Source organism: Aulonocara stuartgranti (genome assembly GCF_965226115.1).
Source record: "Aulonocara stuartgranti genome assembly, chromosome: 4".
Taxonomy (NCBI): domain Eukaryota; kingdom Metazoa; phylum Chordata; class Actinopteri; order Cichliformes; family Cichlidae; genus Aulonocara; species Aulonocara stuartgranti.
The window spans coordinates 18,679,611-18,698,972 of NC_138942.1; the positions used below are offsets into that span (position 1 = coordinate 18,679,611).

At 40.5% G+C, this 19,362-nt stretch overlaps 1 protein-coding gene across 6 annotated transcripts in view; it reads right to left on the reverse strand.

Annotated features, from left to right (window-relative positions):
• LOC309705098 (voltage-dependent T-type calcium channel subunit alpha-1I-like) overlaps nt 1-19,362 on the reverse strand; it is a 218,399-nt gene that overhangs the window by 73,970 nt on the left and 125,067 nt on the right. For all 6 annotated transcript variants that reach the window (XM_082530674.1, XM_082530673.1, XM_082530675.1 and 3 more), the window contains exons 4-6: nt 16,372-16,505; nt 7,379-7,476; nt 709-868 (exon numbers count right to left, since the gene is read on the reverse strand). In XM_082530674.1, coding sequence (XP_082386800.1) covers nt 709-868; nt 7,379-7,476; nt 16,372-16,505 — 392 coding nt within the window. The remainder of the gene's footprint in view (nt 1-708; nt 869-7,378; nt 7,477-16,371; nt 16,506-19,362) is intronic.

Below are 19,362 nucleotides of genomic sequence, written 5' to 3' on the forward strand. Positions count from 1 at the left end.
CTTCTCAGCGGCAAAGTGGGACAACTACTGTTACAGTTGTTTCCTAACTTGAAAGCAAAATGACTGTAGGAAAGATTTATGATAATCCATCCATCCATCCATTTGCTTCCGCTTATCCTTTTCAGGGTCGCTGGAGCCTATCCCAGCTGTCATAGGGCGAAAGGCGGGGTACACCCTGGACAGGTCGCCAGTCTGTCGCAGGGCTAACACACAGGGACAGACAACCATTCACACTCACTAACACATTCACACCTAGTGGCAATTTGGATTATCCAATTAACCTATCCCCACAAGCTGCATGTCTTTGGACGGTGGGAGGAAGCCGGAGTACCCGGAGAGAACCCACGCAAACACGGGGAGAACATGCAAACTCCACACAGAAAGACCCCGGCCTGATGGTGGAATTGAACTCAGGACCTTCTTGCTGTGCGGCAACAGTGCTAACCACCGTGCCACCGTGCTGCCCGATTTATGATAATGTATATAGTAAATTAAAAATTTCATTTATCTTGTATGAAATCCATGAAATTGGGATTATTTTGCTAGTATGCGTGAAATGGATTTTTCACAAGCATCACTTGAAAGTAGAAAGCAATGCGGTTTGATGCTGGGCCAAATCACTGTCATATCTGTCAATAAGCACAGTCCAGTTTCTTCACACTATACACACACAACCGTAAACACATGCAGATGCACAATTTAACTCACACAGTGAAGTTTTCCTCAGGGTAGCAACGGTTTCTCAGGAGCCCCGCCCACAGCTGCACCCCGATGATCCCGAAGATGAAGAAGACGAAGAAGCACAGCAAAAGCACATTTCCCAGCATGGGTAGAGTGTCTAGCAGCAGGTTCACCAGGATACGCATACCTATGTAAAGCAGGAGAAGAATTAACCAGTAACAGATTATCACAGTCTTGCAGCACTTGTTAAAAAGGCATTCTATTCTTTGTATGGATGGTACTTTGCATTGATAATCATCTGAAATGAAAAAGAAAAGATACCCTTTGTCAATTCTAAGGGTTTACATATCACAACATAAAAATAATGTTCTAAAATTATTAAAATCCGAACTCAGATAAATAACTGTGCATAACATACTAGAGCAGGTCATTTTTTAGTTACCAAAAAGTAAACCAAAGTCCAGAAGGAGCGTGTGAAAACTGCACATCCCATCTTTAAATAGCTCATGAAAGTAATTTTAGTTTTTCTGTGTGAGTTCTTTACAACGTTGCTTCCGCTGATTGAGGTTACCGGCACAGATGCAGCCTTGCAAACCTAAGCTGTGCTGCATTTCTTTTTAGAGAGAAGAAGCTTTCTTCTACCAGCCCTTCCAAGCAAGCCATACTGGTTCAGGCTTTTTCTAATTATACTGTTGTGAACTTTAACATTTAACATGCCAACTGTGACCTGCAGAGCCTGAGATGTACGATTTTAGCAAATTCCCTGAGCATTGCATGACCTTGAGGCCAGACCATTTGACCATTTTTCTCTAAGATCGTTGCAGATCTTTCCTCCTTTGCTTTCACACACCTAAATCCTCCAAACCAAACTGCCAAAACTTCTACTTTCATTGAGCTGCTCACACTAATGATCAGTTAATCAAATGCATTTGGCTTAATTACCCTTTTAATGGTAAGTGTTTTTCCACACACTGCTTCTGCATTTTGGAATTACTGCATGTTTTTTTTTTAACTAAATAATGATATGTTGCAATATGCATGCACTGTCATCCATCTGAAGTTTTATTTTTTCTAATGTTAAGATCTAGTAATATTTTTATTATGCTATTATATGCAAAACATCATAATTTAATTGGAGATTACACATCAGAATTACAGGAGCAGCACCACGACTCCAAACACGCTCCTTCCGGTTCTTATCTATATATGTTCCCCCAGTTCTACAAGCTTTTCATTCTCATTTATGTGCCTCACCCTGCCTCCCCATTTCAATTCTTTAACTCCTTCACTTCTATTTAGTACATGTGGATCTGTCAGGCCCGGGAGCCGCTGCCACTCCCCTTCCCCAAACCGCTGCTCAATTCACATCCAAGCCATTCACCTTTACCTACTTAAACGTTGCCAAACATAAAACGAGGATGTGGGTCCAGCTAGTGAAAGATGGTACACTTCCTTTCACACATGACTTTAAATTTTGACTTGTAAATGCAACTAATGAACTTAATTCTAGGCACTATGTCTTAAATGATGTCCTAAAGAAAATATTACATGTTACATGTCTTTCTTTGTGATCCTTTTGCAGTTTTTCATGGTTTTACATGGTTTGTAACCAGAGTCTGTCATGTATTTGTTTTTAAATGTCTGTGTTTCACAAATATATCGTATAATAAACACTTCATTGCAGATATATTTATACCTTTACAAATCTTTGGAAGTAATTCAATAATAAATATATATATAATTTCCACACATTGATGCTTAAAGCATTGTTTTCTTACACATTTGGACATTTAAGTCAGATAACCACAGCATCAGTAGAGATTCTGCTTCTGTACATCCATGTACATGCACTGGACACACATATCAAACAGTAGCAGATACCAGTTGGATTGGAAGTTAACAACCTCTCCATAGGAGTCAGTTTGTAAGACAAATAAATCTTGGACCACTGTAGGAGACGAACTATTTCCTGAAAGATCAAGCGCTTGAAAGGTTGCATATCAGTGACACAGCAGCGTAATCAGGCTACGCGAGGTCTTATTCATGATTAGACAAAAGCTAATTGCAGAAATACAAGCGCGTCTCCTGTCGAATGATGATGACCTCATTCCCCATGGATTGGCCTGTCTTGCTGTGATGACACATTGAGACTGTGATTAGCGGAACATAATGACAGCTGATTGGACTAACAAGAGGGAGAGGTGAGACCCACTGATGAGATCACAGTGATCCCGCACTGACACCTGAGAGTGGTTTGCCTGTGTGTTGGTGTTACTACGAGCGTGATTGCCTGTGTGTATGTCTCTACTTTTCTGATGGCGGGTGCATTAGTGTTTTTCGGTGGCATAGCGGGATTCGTGAATAACAACTCTGCAGTAGGTTAATGTGTCACAACAGTGCATCTAAACTGCCAACAGACTGTATGACAGGAGAGAAGCTGAGAGAGATGATGACGATAGCTTTACACAAAGACACAAGCACCTGTAGCTCACTGATGACACAAACACAAAAAGATGCAAACACAAATGTTGGTGCTGAAAACAAAATGTTCTCTTTAAAAATCTTTATAAATGTCCCCATTTCCATAAGTTGTAATCATTATTATCACAATTTTTTAGAGATTTATTACAGAGAACAAAGAAAAAGATGCAGGGATGTATTGAAAATACACATGAAAATGCAGTGTATAAGGCAAAAACACCGTTTGTACAATTCTAATGAGTTTGAAAGTCAATATTTGGTATGACCACCTTTAATCTTCAACATAGCCTTGAACTTTCTTCAGAAAGCTTTTTTGTAATTTCTGTAAGTAGCATTCACAAATAGTTCTCCAGGTTTCTTGAAGGACATTTAAAGCTCTTCTTTGGATGTTGGCTGTTCTGTTCTTAGTGATCATGATCCCATACTGCTTCAATAACGTTGAGGTCCAGGCTCTGAGGAGGCCAACAGACAATAAATGAAAATGAAGCCATTGCCAATCAGATGTTTTCCAGATGGCACTGTATGGTAGTTAAAAAGAGCCTCCACCATCTTTTACAGAATTCTGCAGACACTCACCCTCTGTACATATTGAAATTCAGATCCATCACAACAGAAGTCCTGTTGCCATTTATGTTCAATCCAGTTCTTCTGCAATTTGCCAGACATTAGCCTTTTCTTCCTGTTTTTCTTCCTTAAGAATGGCTTCTTGACAGCCATCCTTCCACTGAGACCATTTCTTGTGGGGCTTATCCAAATCAGCTGTAGGGCATCAGTCGGGTCCATGTCAGGACTTTGCTGGATTGATTTTCCCTAATTCTCAAGTACACAAGCTTTTAGGGCTGCCACTTTTTCTTTTGTCTTCCACATCTTTTTTTTTTCAAGGACACACTGTACACCGTGCAGACATAGGCCAATGAGTGAAAAATGAAGCTACTGTCCAAAAAAACAATGAAAGACCTTCAGAATACCTGGAGAACTCTTGTGAAAGGCCAAGAAAGTCTGGATCCTTGAAAAGAAAATATAAAGAAATGAGAGGTGGCTCAGGATTTTTACACACTACTATATTTGATATTTGTTTGGTCATCATGCATGGGCTGCCAATTGGTACAATGTGCTTCATTGAGTTGAAGTCTAATGTGATGTGTCTCTAATCTTTCTAGGAACAGAAAGTGGATTTTCTGTCTGAGGAGCGCAGATGAAAGAATTTTTCTTGAATGCACATCCGTTTTCCTCCCCTGGCTAATTTGTCTCATCAACTGGTATTAAATGGAAAGTAGTAGTGTTGCTAGCATATATGTGTCTCTGCTGGTGGCTGGAGGCGAGTCTAAATGTATTTGTTCCCCTGGGTCCTCGTCATTAGGCCACTCTTCCATTAGGCCTAATTGGGTGATGAGAGGGAGAGATGGATGGAAGGCAGAAGAAGAACGAGAACAAGACAGGGCCTGAGGGGGTGTTAAAAAAAGTGAGCGTTAAAGAAGAGAAAAAAAGCAAATAGAAAAGAAAGGAAAAATATTCATGCAAACTAAAGAGAAATGCTGAATGGAAGGAACACAAACAAAAGTAACTAGAGAAAAGAAAAAGTCCTTTTCTAAGCCTCTCTATATATTTACTCCTTCCCTCTCTTTTTCTACCTGCCTCTATCTCTGTCCCCTCATGGCGACTCTGCTGGTTTTCCAGCTCCTGCTGTTCCCAAATAAAGATGGATGCCTCCCTTTGCGCCACAGAGGAAACACATTCAGAGCTACCTGCCTGTGCTATTCATTCAAGACCATGAGACTTCTCTTCTCTTTCATTTCCATACTATCTGTTGTTTTTTTTTCCTCTGCTGCCATTCGATCTGATACTCCCTCTATCTCGCACCAATTTCATCCAAAAAAGTCTAACACAAAAGCACACATTCTTACGCACACATACGCAACACACACAGGACTATTATCTGCCATTTTGTTACAAATTGTTATGTGTGAGGGGTCAGGATGTGCTCATGCTCCCTGTGTACCTGTGGGCAAAGTAGCGATCCCAACAAAACAAGTAACAAATAGCTTTATCCCCATGCTTCCTCTTCTCTAATGGGGTCACAAATAGGGGACAGAATCAAGTTACTGCTTGCTCATTATGTGCAACTTACTGATAACCAGATAAATAACAATAGTATCCATTTCCAGCACACAGAAGACTAAAGTATGAAAAAGTAGAAACAAGAGAAATGAAGAGTGTGGTCATGCATGCATGCATAGCTACATATGCATTCATCTGCTGCATTTCAGTAAAGCAATGTAGCAAGAGATTCATGATATGGTGCATAATTATCTCCTTAAAGGCATATTTGTTACAATCTGTGCATTTATCCCTGGAACAACATATGCAGTCTGCTGCATATATCTTCTAACCATACTGCTGGAAGCATGATAAAGTGAGCATCTTCATGTTCTTTCTGCTGCGAGTGTTGTTGTAAGATATTCTGCTTAGCCAGTTCTTCATTTGTGGCCCCACCTGTAAGATTGCTTCTCCGTCAGACCGTGTAGGGGAACTAATATTAATTCAAATGGGTACATGAAAAATAACAGGAGAAGTGAATATATTAAAAAGAAAGAGCAAAACAGATATTTGACATGCTGGCTCTGCAAAGCCACATATCAACTATTTTCCATGCAAGCCCGAAGAACTGCTCACCTCTCTCTATCCTCTGTCTGCATCTTTCTTCCCCAGCTATTATATCACAATTATCATCTAGCTCTGAAATGTCCATTCTTAACTGTAATGGCATGAAGTTCAAAGTTCAAACTGAGCATTACAACAGGGAAAAAAGGTCATTGTAGTGAGTTTGAACATCATATAGATGCCACATGGGGTGGTCTTAGTATCTGAAAAGCTGCTGATCTACTGGGATTTTCCCGTATAGTCATCTTGATGGTTTGCAGAGAATGTTCCAAAAAGGAGAAAAGAGAAAATATTCAGTGAGCAGCAGTTCTCTTGGGTAAAATGCCTTGTTGATGTCAGAGGTAGGCAACAGTAGCTCAAATAACCATTCATTACAACCAAGCTAGAGCATCTGTGAATACACAGGATATTGGACACTGAAGCAGTTGGGCTACAGCAGCAGAAGACCACAACAGGTGACACTCCTGTCATCTAAGATCAGGAGGCGGAGGCTACATTTCACATGAGCTCATCAAAACTGGACAATAGAAGATTGGAAAAATCCTGCCTGGTCTGATGAGTCTCGATGTGTGCTTTGACATTCGGATGATAGGGTCAGAATTTGGTGTAAACAACATGAAAGCCTGGATCCATCCTGCCTTGTATCAAAGCTTCAGGCATGGTGATGTCATGGTGTTGAAGATATTTTTCAGGCATACTTTGGGACCCTTAGTACCAACTGAGCCTACCTGAGTATTGCTGACTACACCCATCCCTTTATGCTCAGATTGTACTATATCTGTTTCCAGTGAAGAACATGTCATAAAGCGTAAATCATCTCAAAGTTACTGCACACAAATGGCCTCCACAGTTCGCAGATCTCAGTCTTAGAGTGCACTTTCAAAACATATAGGCTAATAAAACTAATAGTAATAGCTACTACAGTAACGTTAGAAATTAATCTGGTTCTCTTGATGAGTACTGAACACAAGTGCCTGACTACTTCAGTTCATGTTTATGACCTTTAAGGACTGATTTCCTATAATATCTTTTTTTTCTCAAGTACTGGAACAAAGTGATTGGACTGGTCTGAAATTGGCCCAGGGAGGCTAATTGCTCGCTTGCAATCATTAGGAGATGTCAGTCAGGGCTGCAGAACAAAGGAATCAATTGGAGTTAAAAAGTTTGGCCAAGCGCTGAGTTTTTGATGAGAGAAACAGGGTTATGGTCACACGCCGATCAGTGAAGCAGCATTAATGGACGGTTTGTAAAATCTGATAAAGCCGTGACTCACGGTTTGAACTGCCTGCATGATTAAGCATACGATAAATGTTTAATGATGCCCGCAGGGAACAGGTGGCATGCGAATGCAGGAAAAAAGCAAAATATGTAATACATATACATGAATTTCCATGTTGATGCATTTGGACTCTATGTGAACTGACAGAAATACAGATCTACAAAGAGAAAGTACAAGCAAAAGTATACCTCAAAGGCCACATGGAGACATGAAACATTAAACAGCAAAGAATTTGCCCAGAAACAAACACACACAAAATGTTAATGACGATCTCACTTGGCACTCTGTTAATGGCTTTGAGCGGCCGAAGAACCCTCACTGTCCGAATGGCTGACAGGTTGATGTTCTGCAAGTCCAGCGAGTACTCTACCATCCTGAATATACAGACAAAGAAGCAAAAAGGAAGAGAGAGATCAGTTAATCATTTAATCATGAACTGTCACTGCCTTGATCGGTCACTGGTTCAGCCTAGGAGAAAAACCGATTAGCATAGCCCCAGCTTCAACACAGATCTCTGTCCGCGATTCAAAGCCACTGGTCTCTCTTTGATCTAATCTCACCGGTGCCCTCCCTTAGCTCCATGAATCTCAGCTGTATGGGAAATTTACTGCACGTGGAGGTGCAACCCTCCAGAGAAAACGCTCAGTTGGGGTGGGAGTGCAGGGTATAAAGTGACAAAGCATCAAAAAGGGAGAATAACATGAAAGAGAGGTGGGGAAGAAGAAAAGAGCAGGGAAAAAAGGGATTCATTCTATTCTAAGTGTTGCCTGCAGGATGTTGCGGCTCAGTCAGTGCCTGGCATCTGTTAGCAAGTCATTTCCACAGCATGGCTAAGCTGTTTGTGCCCCCAAACCCAAACCACTTTCATAGGAGAACGGTCACGGTATGAAAGCACTGTGTACGTCTGAATGTGCCATACACTACTACATGACTGTAATCACAGAGTGAAGTGAATGTATGAAATTTACAGTATATGTGTAATAAATGACAGAATAAATAACACTGGGTGCATGTATATGCGAACAAACTGTGTGGATTGTGTAATACTTACGTGCGTTTGTCCAAGAGCGTGTACAAAATAGATATGCCTGGGGCTACGACAGTGTCGGGACAGCATGATACCAACAACAGCGCATCCAACACAAGCTAATAACACCCAAAGCACATCCGCTGGCTTTGTAAAAAACAAGCCAAGCTCACTGTCTCTCACATAGATAGACTTATGAACCGTGTCATTTCCAATAATGTGAAACTTTATTGATCCCAAAGGGAAGCTCTCTCCGTTTGCCCTTCAACAACAAGCACAGAGTCACTTAAGTAGGATTACTTGTTGTACAAGGGGTTTAACTGCTGCACAACCTACAGGGAGTCAACTCTAACCACTAGCAATTTATTCATATGGGTGTGAAATATTTAAAAACTAGGACTGCACTTTTAGGTGAAATGCTTACTTGTGTTTTATTTTAAACTTACTCCTATAGTTGTGGGTTTTTTGTAGTTTTTGAGTCTTATACTGTAGCTGGACGAGACCATCATTGCAAGGGAGAATTTTCTCAGTCGAAAACAGGCCACAATGCCAAACCACAGAGAAGAGCGGAACAGTTTTAGGGGTGGGGCTACTAGCTTTTCTACCAGTTTTAATGCAAAAAAGGATTTGATAGAGGCTGCTGGGAGCCTGAATAAAGGGCTAAAATGCCAAAATTTAAAAAAACACAGCTCTTAGTTAGCTCAAGGACAAATACTAAATGTAAATGTGTTGATTGAATAGGTTATAGGCTGACTGATACACTATTAGATAGAGACAGCCTACCCAAAACACATATAATTGCTTAGATGAGTTCAGATATTGCAGCTTTGTTAGTGATCCAATTACATCCTGATCACACACAGAGCAACAAAGAAATTAAAAACGAGAACAGAAGATCATTAATGTGCTTGCATGTGTGTGAGTCTTTAGACATGTACGTCTTTGTATGTGTGTGTGCGCATGCATTCTATCTATAGAAGTGTCTCTTCCTGTGCACATCAATCAGGCCGATGTGTTTGGGAGGGTAATTAGTGGACTGCCGCAAGCAACCTTTTTATTATTGCTTTTTTGCTCGCGATACCTTCATCTCATTCATGCTTTTATGTAACCACACTGTGTGTGTGTGTGTGTGTGTGTGTGTGTGTGTGTGTGTGTGTGTGTGTGTGTGTGTGTGTGTGTGTGTGTGTGTGTGAACGTGCCTTTCTATATCAGTGTAAAATGTAAAATGTAGCGCTTCAGCGGAAACCTAGTGTGGGCCTAGTGTCAGAGATCAGGCACACTTTCAACATAAAGGATGATGAAACACTTGAAACAATCTAGATGTCAAATATGTCGTGACTTGAGAGGAAAGTTAGCAATTAGCCAAAATCATAAAACCCAAAAGTTTAAGTTCTGCATTGGGAAATATGCGTTTTGGCATCATTTATATATGAAACACAAAAAGAGACTGCTCAACTGTGATGATCTCCTCGTAAAATAATGAAAACTGAACAACAGCTGCAGCGCTTTCTTGTTTTTGTCTCATGTAATTGTGAATTTCAGCTGAGCCTCATAAAGGCTGTTAAGCAAATTTCTTACTATTTATATCCTAATAGATTTATCTTTATAGTGTCATCCACGGTGACAAAGCTTTTTAGACCTAGTCTCTCATTTTCATGAAAAGGTCCTAAAGGGTCAAACCTACTCTGTAACTCATCACGTTACAGGCTGTAAAGTGATGAGTGCGCTCTAAGATAAGATAAGATAAGATAAGATAGAACTTTATTAATCCCTCGGGTGGGTTCCTCTGGGAAATTCGACTTCCAAAAAAAGCACAGCAACGACCAAAGTTACAGTTACAGAACTGTTATATATATATACACACACACACACACACACACACACACACACACACACACACACACACACACACACACACACACACACACACACACACATATATAAATACAGAGACAAATATAAATAAAATATACAAAGGGGATAAATAGAATAAATAGGAATAAAAAATAAAAATACAAGTGAATTGCACATTTCAAGTATTGAGTCTACTGCACTGTTGACTATTTACAAAAAGTATTGCACAAGGTATTGTACAGTGAGGTGCAGAGGCACTACAGCTTAGTTGTTCCCCCCTCCTTTGTCCTCCTGTTTCCCCTCCCTCTCCCCTCCAGAGAGGAGTTAAACAGTCTGATGGCGTGTGGGACAAAGGAGTTTTTAAGTCTGTTAGTTCTTGTCTTGGGGAGAAGCAACCTGTCACTGAACAGACTCTTCTGGTTGTTTATGGCCGTGTGCAGAGGATGCCCAGCATTGTCCATAATGTCCATCAGTTTCTTTAATGTCCTTTTCTCTGCCACTGTCACCAGAGTGTCCAGCTTCATGCCGACCACAGAGCTAGCCCTCCTGATCAGTTTCTCCAGCCTGGATGAGTCCCTCTTTGCTGTGCTGCTCCCCCAGCACACCACAGCATAGAAAAGTACTCCAGCAACCACCGACTGGTAAAACATCCTCAGGAGCTTCCTGCAGATGTTAAAAGACCTCAGCCTCCTGAGGAAGTACAGTCGGCTTTGGGCTTTTTTATACAGGTGCTCTGTGTTGCATGACCAGTCCAGTTTATTGTCCATCCACAGCCCGAGGTACTTGTACTTGTTGACCACCTCCACCTCCTCCCCCTCTATCTGAACCGGCAGTGGACCTTCTCTGGACCTCCCGAAGTCCACAACCAGTTCCTTAGCCTTTGAGGTGTTGAGTTGCAGGTGGTTTGTGTGACTCCATGCGACAAAGTTCCTCACCAGACTTCTGTACTCCTCTTCCTGATCATCCCAGATACACCCCATGATGGCTGTGTCGTCTGCAAACTTCTGAATATGGCATAATTCAGAGTTGTAGCAGAAGTCAGAGGTGTACAGGGTGAAGAGAAGAGGGGACAGCACAGTTCCCTGTGGTGCTCCTGTGCTGCTGACCACAGTGTCAGACGTGATGTCCTTCAGCCTGACGTACTGTGGTCTGTCGGTGAGGTAGTCGGAGATCCAAGCCACCAGGCAGGGGTCCACCTCCATCCTGTTCAGTTTTTCCTGAAGCATACAGGGCCGGATGGTATTAAAGGCACTGGAAAAGTCAAGAAACAGGATCCTGACCGTGCCTTTTCCCCCATCCAGGTGTGAGTGGGCTCTGTGTAGGAGGTACAGGATGGCATCCTCCACTCCGACACCCACCTTGTATGCAAACTGTAGTGGGTCCTGGGCATGTTGTACCTGTGGTCGGAGGAGGTTGAGGAAGAGCCGCTCTAGAGTCTTCATAAGATGTGACGTCAGTGCCACCGGTCGGAAGTCATTCAGCTCATTGGGCCGGTTCTTTTTGGGGACCGGGACGATGCAGGATGTCTTCCATAGGGCGGGCACTCTCCCCAGTCGCAGACTGAGGTTGAAGACTCGTTGTAGCGGCTCCCCAAGTTCAGCAGCACACGCCTTAACTCTACTGATGACCTCCGAGTCTTGGCATAGTACATCTTACTTGCATAAGCAGAAACACAAAGGTCAGAAACCTGAAGTGTAGACCACAATGTCAACACCTTATGGAATAAACATTGACTATCTGTCTGAAACATAGCAATCTTCCCCATAAAAGGGAGCCTTGAGAACCAAAGTGCCATTATAAACTATGGAAGTGCAGTTTCCTTTTCACCGTTGGTGCCAACACAGAGTAAATGTTTCCACAATTTACAGCTGAGTCTCCTTAATAATCCTTTCTGGATGAGGAAAACCTGTCTCATCATGTGTTTTGTAGGTTCTTAGTCATGCAATTTAGGGTAGTCTTGTGAGCTTGAAAATGTTTCAGCTCTCATCCAAGAGTCTTCTTCAAGAGTCTCCCAGGTAATAAACCCTTAGTGGGAGTTCTTCATTTTGGACGTCCTTCAGGTGATTCTGGGTCTTTAACCCACTATTGGTCATACCAGTCATCACATGAACCACAGTGCATCATCCAGTTGCCTTCTTTTTTAGTTTTCAAGACTGGTCTCATCATAATTGGCATCAGCTTCAGTCAAGATTAGGGTTGCCAAAAACTGATACTCAGGTATTAATCAATACTAAAACTAATACTGAATTAAAATACACATTTGCAAAAATATTGATGCAAACAGTGCCATCAGAGCTCCTCCCCTCACTAACAGCTGAAGTAGTTAACAGTTATGACGCTGGACAACACTTTAGGAGGAATACAAAGAGGTCAGTGAAGCTCCTGCTTCAACAACATTGAAGTATCGAACAGTTATCAGTGTTAACTCAGCCAGCAAATGCATTAACAGTAGCTGTTTAACTGTTAGCAATTACCGATAGCCACATTAGCCATCTGTTTTTATTAATGTAGTGATTAGCTGTCTGTTAGAAAAAAGATGAATAATTATTGCCGGCTGAACGGGTCATGGATCGAATGTTGAGCCATGGCAGAGCGGATTATGGACACATGGTGAACTGCCTGTAAAGAGCAGCAGGGAACTAGAGTTAAACGGAGCAGAGAGTCCAGAGTGTGGAGAACTAATCTGAGCAAATAAAGAGTGAAATTCGGAGTAGAGCAGCCAAATCAGTTTGAAATGTTTGTATTGTGACAATACAAGAGCACCTAAACAGCTGTGCCTAGTCAAGGCACAGCTCTTTAGCATACTCCATAGACCAGCATCATTCATTTTTCCATGATTTCTTTGACCTGTTAATTTTTTTCAGCTTTTTCCTTGGCATCCGTTCATCTGTCCATTCATTTTCTTCCACTTATCCAATTCAGAGTCACGGGGGAGGGGCTGGAACCTGTTACAGCTGTCATGCAGGACAGGTTGCCAGTATGTTGGCATCCTTGGTGTACATTAGAAAAAGATGCAGAAGTCAAAGCTGACTTTCAATAAAAAGGGTCACACTTCTTTGCTGAATCATGAATTTCAGTGATATTGGCACAAAGATACGGAATTTGCATGCTGTCACTGCAGATACCACACAAAGTGGGAAAAAAATTAATGTCAGTGCAGTGGAAATGAAAAAACATTATTTCCTGTGAGGTTTCTGGTGTTAAAGACAGAAAGGGAAAACCACTCTTGACAAAAGAAAGGAGTGTATGGGGCCAAAGGGTGGATGTTCGTCTGAGCATGTCAAGAGGAAAGAAAGAGCAGGGAGGTGAGTCAAAAAGAAACAAAAAAGAGGTGTTGCCCGTAGGTAACAGGCATGGAGCTCATAGCAGAATGTTGACTGTGATTTGGCCCAGAAAAGCTGGCACTGCCCTCTGCAATTAGCCTAGACGCTAATCTAATGGGTGCTGCCAAGAGGCAAACGAAGACCGAGGTGTTCGCACAAATGCATACACAAACACAGGCAGGCGCACGCACGCAGATTAAACACAGCAAAGGCATAAGCTGACAGACTGTAATCTGTGTGGGTAATTCTGTGCCATAAACGTGCACATAGACTCGCGCGAGCTGTGTTTGAGCATCCGCTGAGGATAAACTGATTCAGCTCAAATGAAGATGAATGTCCCTGCACCGACCCTGGAAAGTCTGTAGCTTTATCGTTGTTTGTGCGCCATTATACCAGCCACTCCTCCCATCCATCTCCCTCTCCTTCACATAGTCGTCACTTCGGAGGACATTATATTTCCTTATGCTCATTTTCTGGAGACTTTTTAAACCAAGTCTACATACTAAAAAGCTTTATGTATTTATGGTACGAGGGCTTCATTTTTTCCCCCTCAGAATAGAGTTGAATCCCCGAGATGTGGGCATCTCCTCACCCCCCGCACACCCCCCAGGACCAAAACAAACACAAACACACCACACACGCATACAGAGGGACTTTATCACCTGGCATGTCTGAGCCTCGCATTTCACTTGGGTTAAAGCAGGTGTTTGAGCAGGTGTGTTTACTTTGGTTTTGTGCACATGCATCCATCTAGCACATCTGCCTTGTATTTTCCTCACGCATTAACAGCATGTGTGATGAATACTTGGAAGAACAAGTTAAACCTGTAATATATGAATATATGACCAGAGACATGCATGTTGTTGCCAACATGTAAGTGTTACATGTTGATCAATATCTGGTGAACACCCAATACTTTACCTAGCAGTATCTCGGTCTGTGATACTGTAGTGTCTGTGGCAGAATATCAGGGACTCTTAATACCATGACTTTGATTTAATTATTTATCTTTTTTTTAATTCTTTGAAATTAACATGTAAGTGCTGATAGCTTAACAAGAGCTGATGTCTCACTCTGCTGGAGCTGCTGAAAAATACAGAAACATTTGAAACGGCTGCACAATCAGAGCAAACTGGATGGCTGTTATTGCATAGTGGTTTTGCCGCTTCGTTCACACCACAGAGTGACTTTTTCTGGCCGAGTGTTATGTCAAATCCTGTTTTCCAAGCAGTTTTTAAAGACACATCAATGACAGCAAAGCTTTTCAGTGGCCTGCCATCAAGTTTAGTCAGTGGCAGGTAAAAGTGCAAAGCTGCTACCTGAAGGTTTTCTACACCGACCTTTGCTTGTTTCATAACACAAGAATCACTCAGAGCTGTGCCACATCCACTGTTACAGTTTTGTGTGTAAAGCAATAAAACATCTATTTGTAAAATGCCTCCATAGCTTTATTTCACAGTTTTATTTGTTTCTATACCATTTTGACTCTGACTCTGTTCCACACAGGGTCATGCCACAAATTTAAACTGGTTCTAATTTCATAACTTTAACATAAATTAATGCATAAAACTATATGACCTCCATGCAAAATAATAGCCATTTACTTGTCATCCTGCTGTTAAATATACACATAGTAGAATATGTGAACATATCTAGATTAACTGAAAATCATATGGGTCACATTTAATTAATCTTCCCTCTAATTTCTTTTAAGATGCTTAGAAAACAAATATTATTTCTAAGTAAATAGTAGTAGAGACTAGACCCGAGTAATAGAGACAGATTGCAATAATTAAAGCTGGGTAACAGCAAGCCAGTCAGCCAAAAAGTCATTCAAAATAAATGACAAAATAGGCTGTTAATCTTTGTCTACAAAACTTATTAATGTCTACAAAACCCATTATAAAAAATATTATATATGCTTCAAATCTAATCTTGTGGTTTTAAAGATTTAAAGTTGTACGTGCTAAAAGTCATTGCCACTTGCGCTATAACATTTTATCTATTGCTTCTGCAGAAATTGTCTGCAGAAATTGCTGATGGGGGTGGTTTTGCTGGTTTTAATGTTTTGTCGCTCAAGATCTTTTATGATAATGTTTTTACCTTTTAAAGTTATTCACAGAAAGTAAAAAAGACTCGAGATTTTTAACATTGTTCTCATTTTTTGTTTTACATCTTCCCAAAGCCTTGTCAGATGAACTAAACAACACTTTCATTAACATCACTTCTCATATTCATATTCTACTTTATTCATGTACTACTTTAAGTGATGTTTGGCTAAATGCCCTCTTTTATCCTATAGCCCACTATTTCAGTTCTTTTAATCACTGTTTGGTACATTTAGTGATCTATTTAAATTGCTATCAAAACTTTTAGCTAGTCATTTCCATCTGTCAAACATAACCTTACCTTTTTTCCCAGCAGACACTGTTTAGCTAACAATTACATTAGCTATTTATAAATTTGGGGAAACCACTTGGGGAAGTCACTTGGATGAGTGACGAAATTTTTTTCCTACTAAAAATACTACATTAAGATGAACAGAATAAACTTTTTGGGACTTATATTAGCTTACGTTAGCTAAATGCTATCAGATGACATTTTGCCATATGTCATCTGATAGCATTTATCTAACTATTAGCCATTCTTTTAACATGTATTTTTATCACTTTGACAATCACATATCTACTTTAGTTATATAGAGATTTCTGTCTATTTGTACTATTTAGCCATTACTCCCCCCCCCCCCCCCCCAACATTAGTTTAGCATCTTTATCCATACACCTTCTGGCTGCTGCAGCAGGTATGCAGAGTTCCTCTTTTTATGAATCATTGGTATATTGTATATTGTCTAGTCCAGTATTAAAATGGTTGATTTTATGCCTTTATTTTTTTTAAAGAATATTTTAAACTGTTTGTCCTTATTTTCTGACAGGATAATAGACAGGGAGCCTTTCAACATATGGGTTACCTGCTCAGACCAGTGATCAATATTAGATCACTGGTCTGAGAAGTATTAGAAGCCTACTGTATGAAAGAATGCTTGCATAATAATTTTTGCTTACCCTGTCATGACTATGAAGAAGTCCAGTCTGTTCCAGGTGTCGCCCAGGTAACAGCGACGGCCAAAGATCCCCAGAGCCACCATCTTTACCACCATCTCCAAGGCGAAGAAGATGTAGATGAATGCATCAAAGGCCTATGAGCAATGGGAGGGAGACAAACACAAAGGAAAATGAGCTGAAGATAGAAAAAAATTAATGCTTTTATATATTTTACATGAAACACATGGGCCAGACATCTGTTTTATCTGGTGTGTTGAAGAGATTAGTGGGCTCAAGCTGTTGATAAAGCTCCCTCTTGATTTTTTTCAACTCTGATTTTCAGTTTTGGAAGAACAGTCATTCTCTAATAGAAAAATTGTCTGAACTTTAAAATTTGGTTGCTTGTAATTGCTAACGGTGCAATTTGGTAAAAAAAAAAAAAAAATCACTGATAGTACTATGAAAACTGAAAGATTAAAACGAAATGGTACACGTGCCCTGAAGCAAGCTTCAAGCAATTCCTTAGTTCAGCCCTGTATCTATTCAAACACTTAAACCAGTGCATGACCTTTTATTCTCAACAGCAATTTTAACACTCTAAATACGGCACAACACAGTTGATTTCAAATGATCACTCACAAGCAAAATAATGTTCAAGAATGATGTGTTCTGATCTATTTGTGTGTGTGTGTGTGTGTGTGTGTGTGTGTGTGTGTGTGTGTGTGTGTGTGTGTGTGTGTGTGTTTGTAGTTTGCTGGACTGTAAAAAGGCTTAAGAGCTAAATGTGTGTATGCACTGCAAACATAGTCTGTACTACCATAATAGAGCATCACACAAAACACACACTGCTTTGTTTGAACCTGCCTACTCTATAATACTTAAATCACAAAAGAAGTAGGAAGTGATCAGGAATAAGAAAGAGGAAGATCCAGGTCAAACCTCAGAGAAAACAAAGATGAAGAGCAAAAACATGGTGAGAGATAACCAGAACGATAGAGACAGATAAGAGCACATGTCCTGATTACATTATTTTACACAGATCGCTAGCTAAACCACCTATTGTATTTTGGTAGCAAAAAATCTTTCCCACTGCCTTGCCGAAGGCTCTGTGACTGTGCTTCCTGCCGAGTCACATGTTCCTACACTATATAACTCAAGCTGCTACATCTTCACATGGAGATTACAGGACCAAGACCAAGAAATTCAAATGAAGTCATGCCTGCTAATTAAAAAACATTGAATATAATTTGACTAAGTTCAAAATCTCAGGAAAGACACAAAAATTCTGTAGTCAACTTTGTAGTCACTGAATATGAGAGCAATGAGCAGACAAATAGAATAATAAATGGTGTAAAGATACATTACAGATACAGTACCTGATGACTTTCAACAACCAAGACATTTTATATAGAAATAACAGGACAGTTTACCAAAATAAACTCTAAGGTTATTACCTTCCCTAAGTAACATAAGACATAAAATGGATTCAGTGGTAGAAACAACATTCTTTTCCACTCAGTAATGATGAACAATTGCAAGATGGTGTTTGCAGCTATAGACCAAATAGAATGAGACAAATGGTGTGTGAAATTTTGAGGATTTATTCATGCTGCACCACTGGCAGAAGCCTGGGATGTTGTTTTTGTCTCCATCTAGAAATAGCAAGAGTCAAGAGATTGGATTCAGAAACAGTAATCTATTCTCTGGTTGGGCACTGTCTGTATTGTTTGTTATTTTCAAAGATCAAAATCTCTAAAAGCAGGGACAGAGGTGAGCTGGTACAAATTTATGCACTGCAAATGTATAGATCTCTGCTTTTGGGTATGCATGGATGGTTTTGTGTGTAAATATACAGGCACGACTTTGCCTTGTAATGCATCGGAAACCAACATGTGTGTTCCATCGCTGCTCATTCAAACGCATACAGAAAAATACACACACCAGCTCATATACAGCTAGTATACAGAGCTGGCAGCTTTCAATGGGAAAGATGAGAAAATCAGGCTCACATGCTGTTTAAATGATGTTTTGATAAATAATGCAGCCTGCACGCTTCATATGTAATCCGACATTGGCTGCACCAGTTGAATCCCTGTCGTGCTCTGCTTTGAGTGAAAGGGGAATGAATTCATCATCGTTATTTGTCACTACCGCCAGCTTCCTCTTCAGTCAACCTATCAGGTTTCATCATCAACATGATTTGTATAGAGGTTGAGGCTGTCTTGTGATGGGCCCTTTCATGATTTGAAATAGGAGCTGGTGTGGAAGCCACTTTATATGCTGTCATTGTACCACTTATTTGGCAAGAGGAAAGGACATGGTAAGTAGGTCGTAAGGATTGTGATGTTGGACCATTTAAAAATAAAATTATGTTGTGTGTGTGGCTTACTCTACTTGTGACTGACAAAATTAATCAGTGTATAAAACCAAAGGCACCACAGGGACAAATACTCACTTAACAAAATAGGGCAGGAAAGGGAATACCAGACACAGTGTACGTGTGTTTTCTGAACATCTGAAGCGCTACTAAAAACTATAACAGGTGCAGAGTTGAAGATATAATGAATCGAAATCCATGAACCATCCAAATCAATAGATGAAAAGAAAATAACTTTTTTCATGAGAAATAATTGCAAATGCAGACTGGAGTTTTTGGATTTGATTTGTAACACTGACTGCAGCTCCTGAGTGTGAGTCCTTTGACTTGTGGTACTTAAGAGGAAATATCTATTAAACAGTTATAAAGATTTTTTATTGGTGCTGTCAGCGTTAATCTTTTTTAAATTACGTTAACACCATAACCGCATTAATGCGGCAAACCTCCGTTAGCGAGTTAACGCAGCTCCCCCATGCGAAGGCTGCACAGTGTCAACGCATTAGCACGGTTAGCTCGTTAACGCGTTAGCGCCGTTCAGCACATCGCACGGGGTGATCCTCGTTAACTCGCTAATGGAGGTTTGCCGCGTTAATACGGTTATGGCGTTAACGTCATTTTAACGAGATTTACGCTGA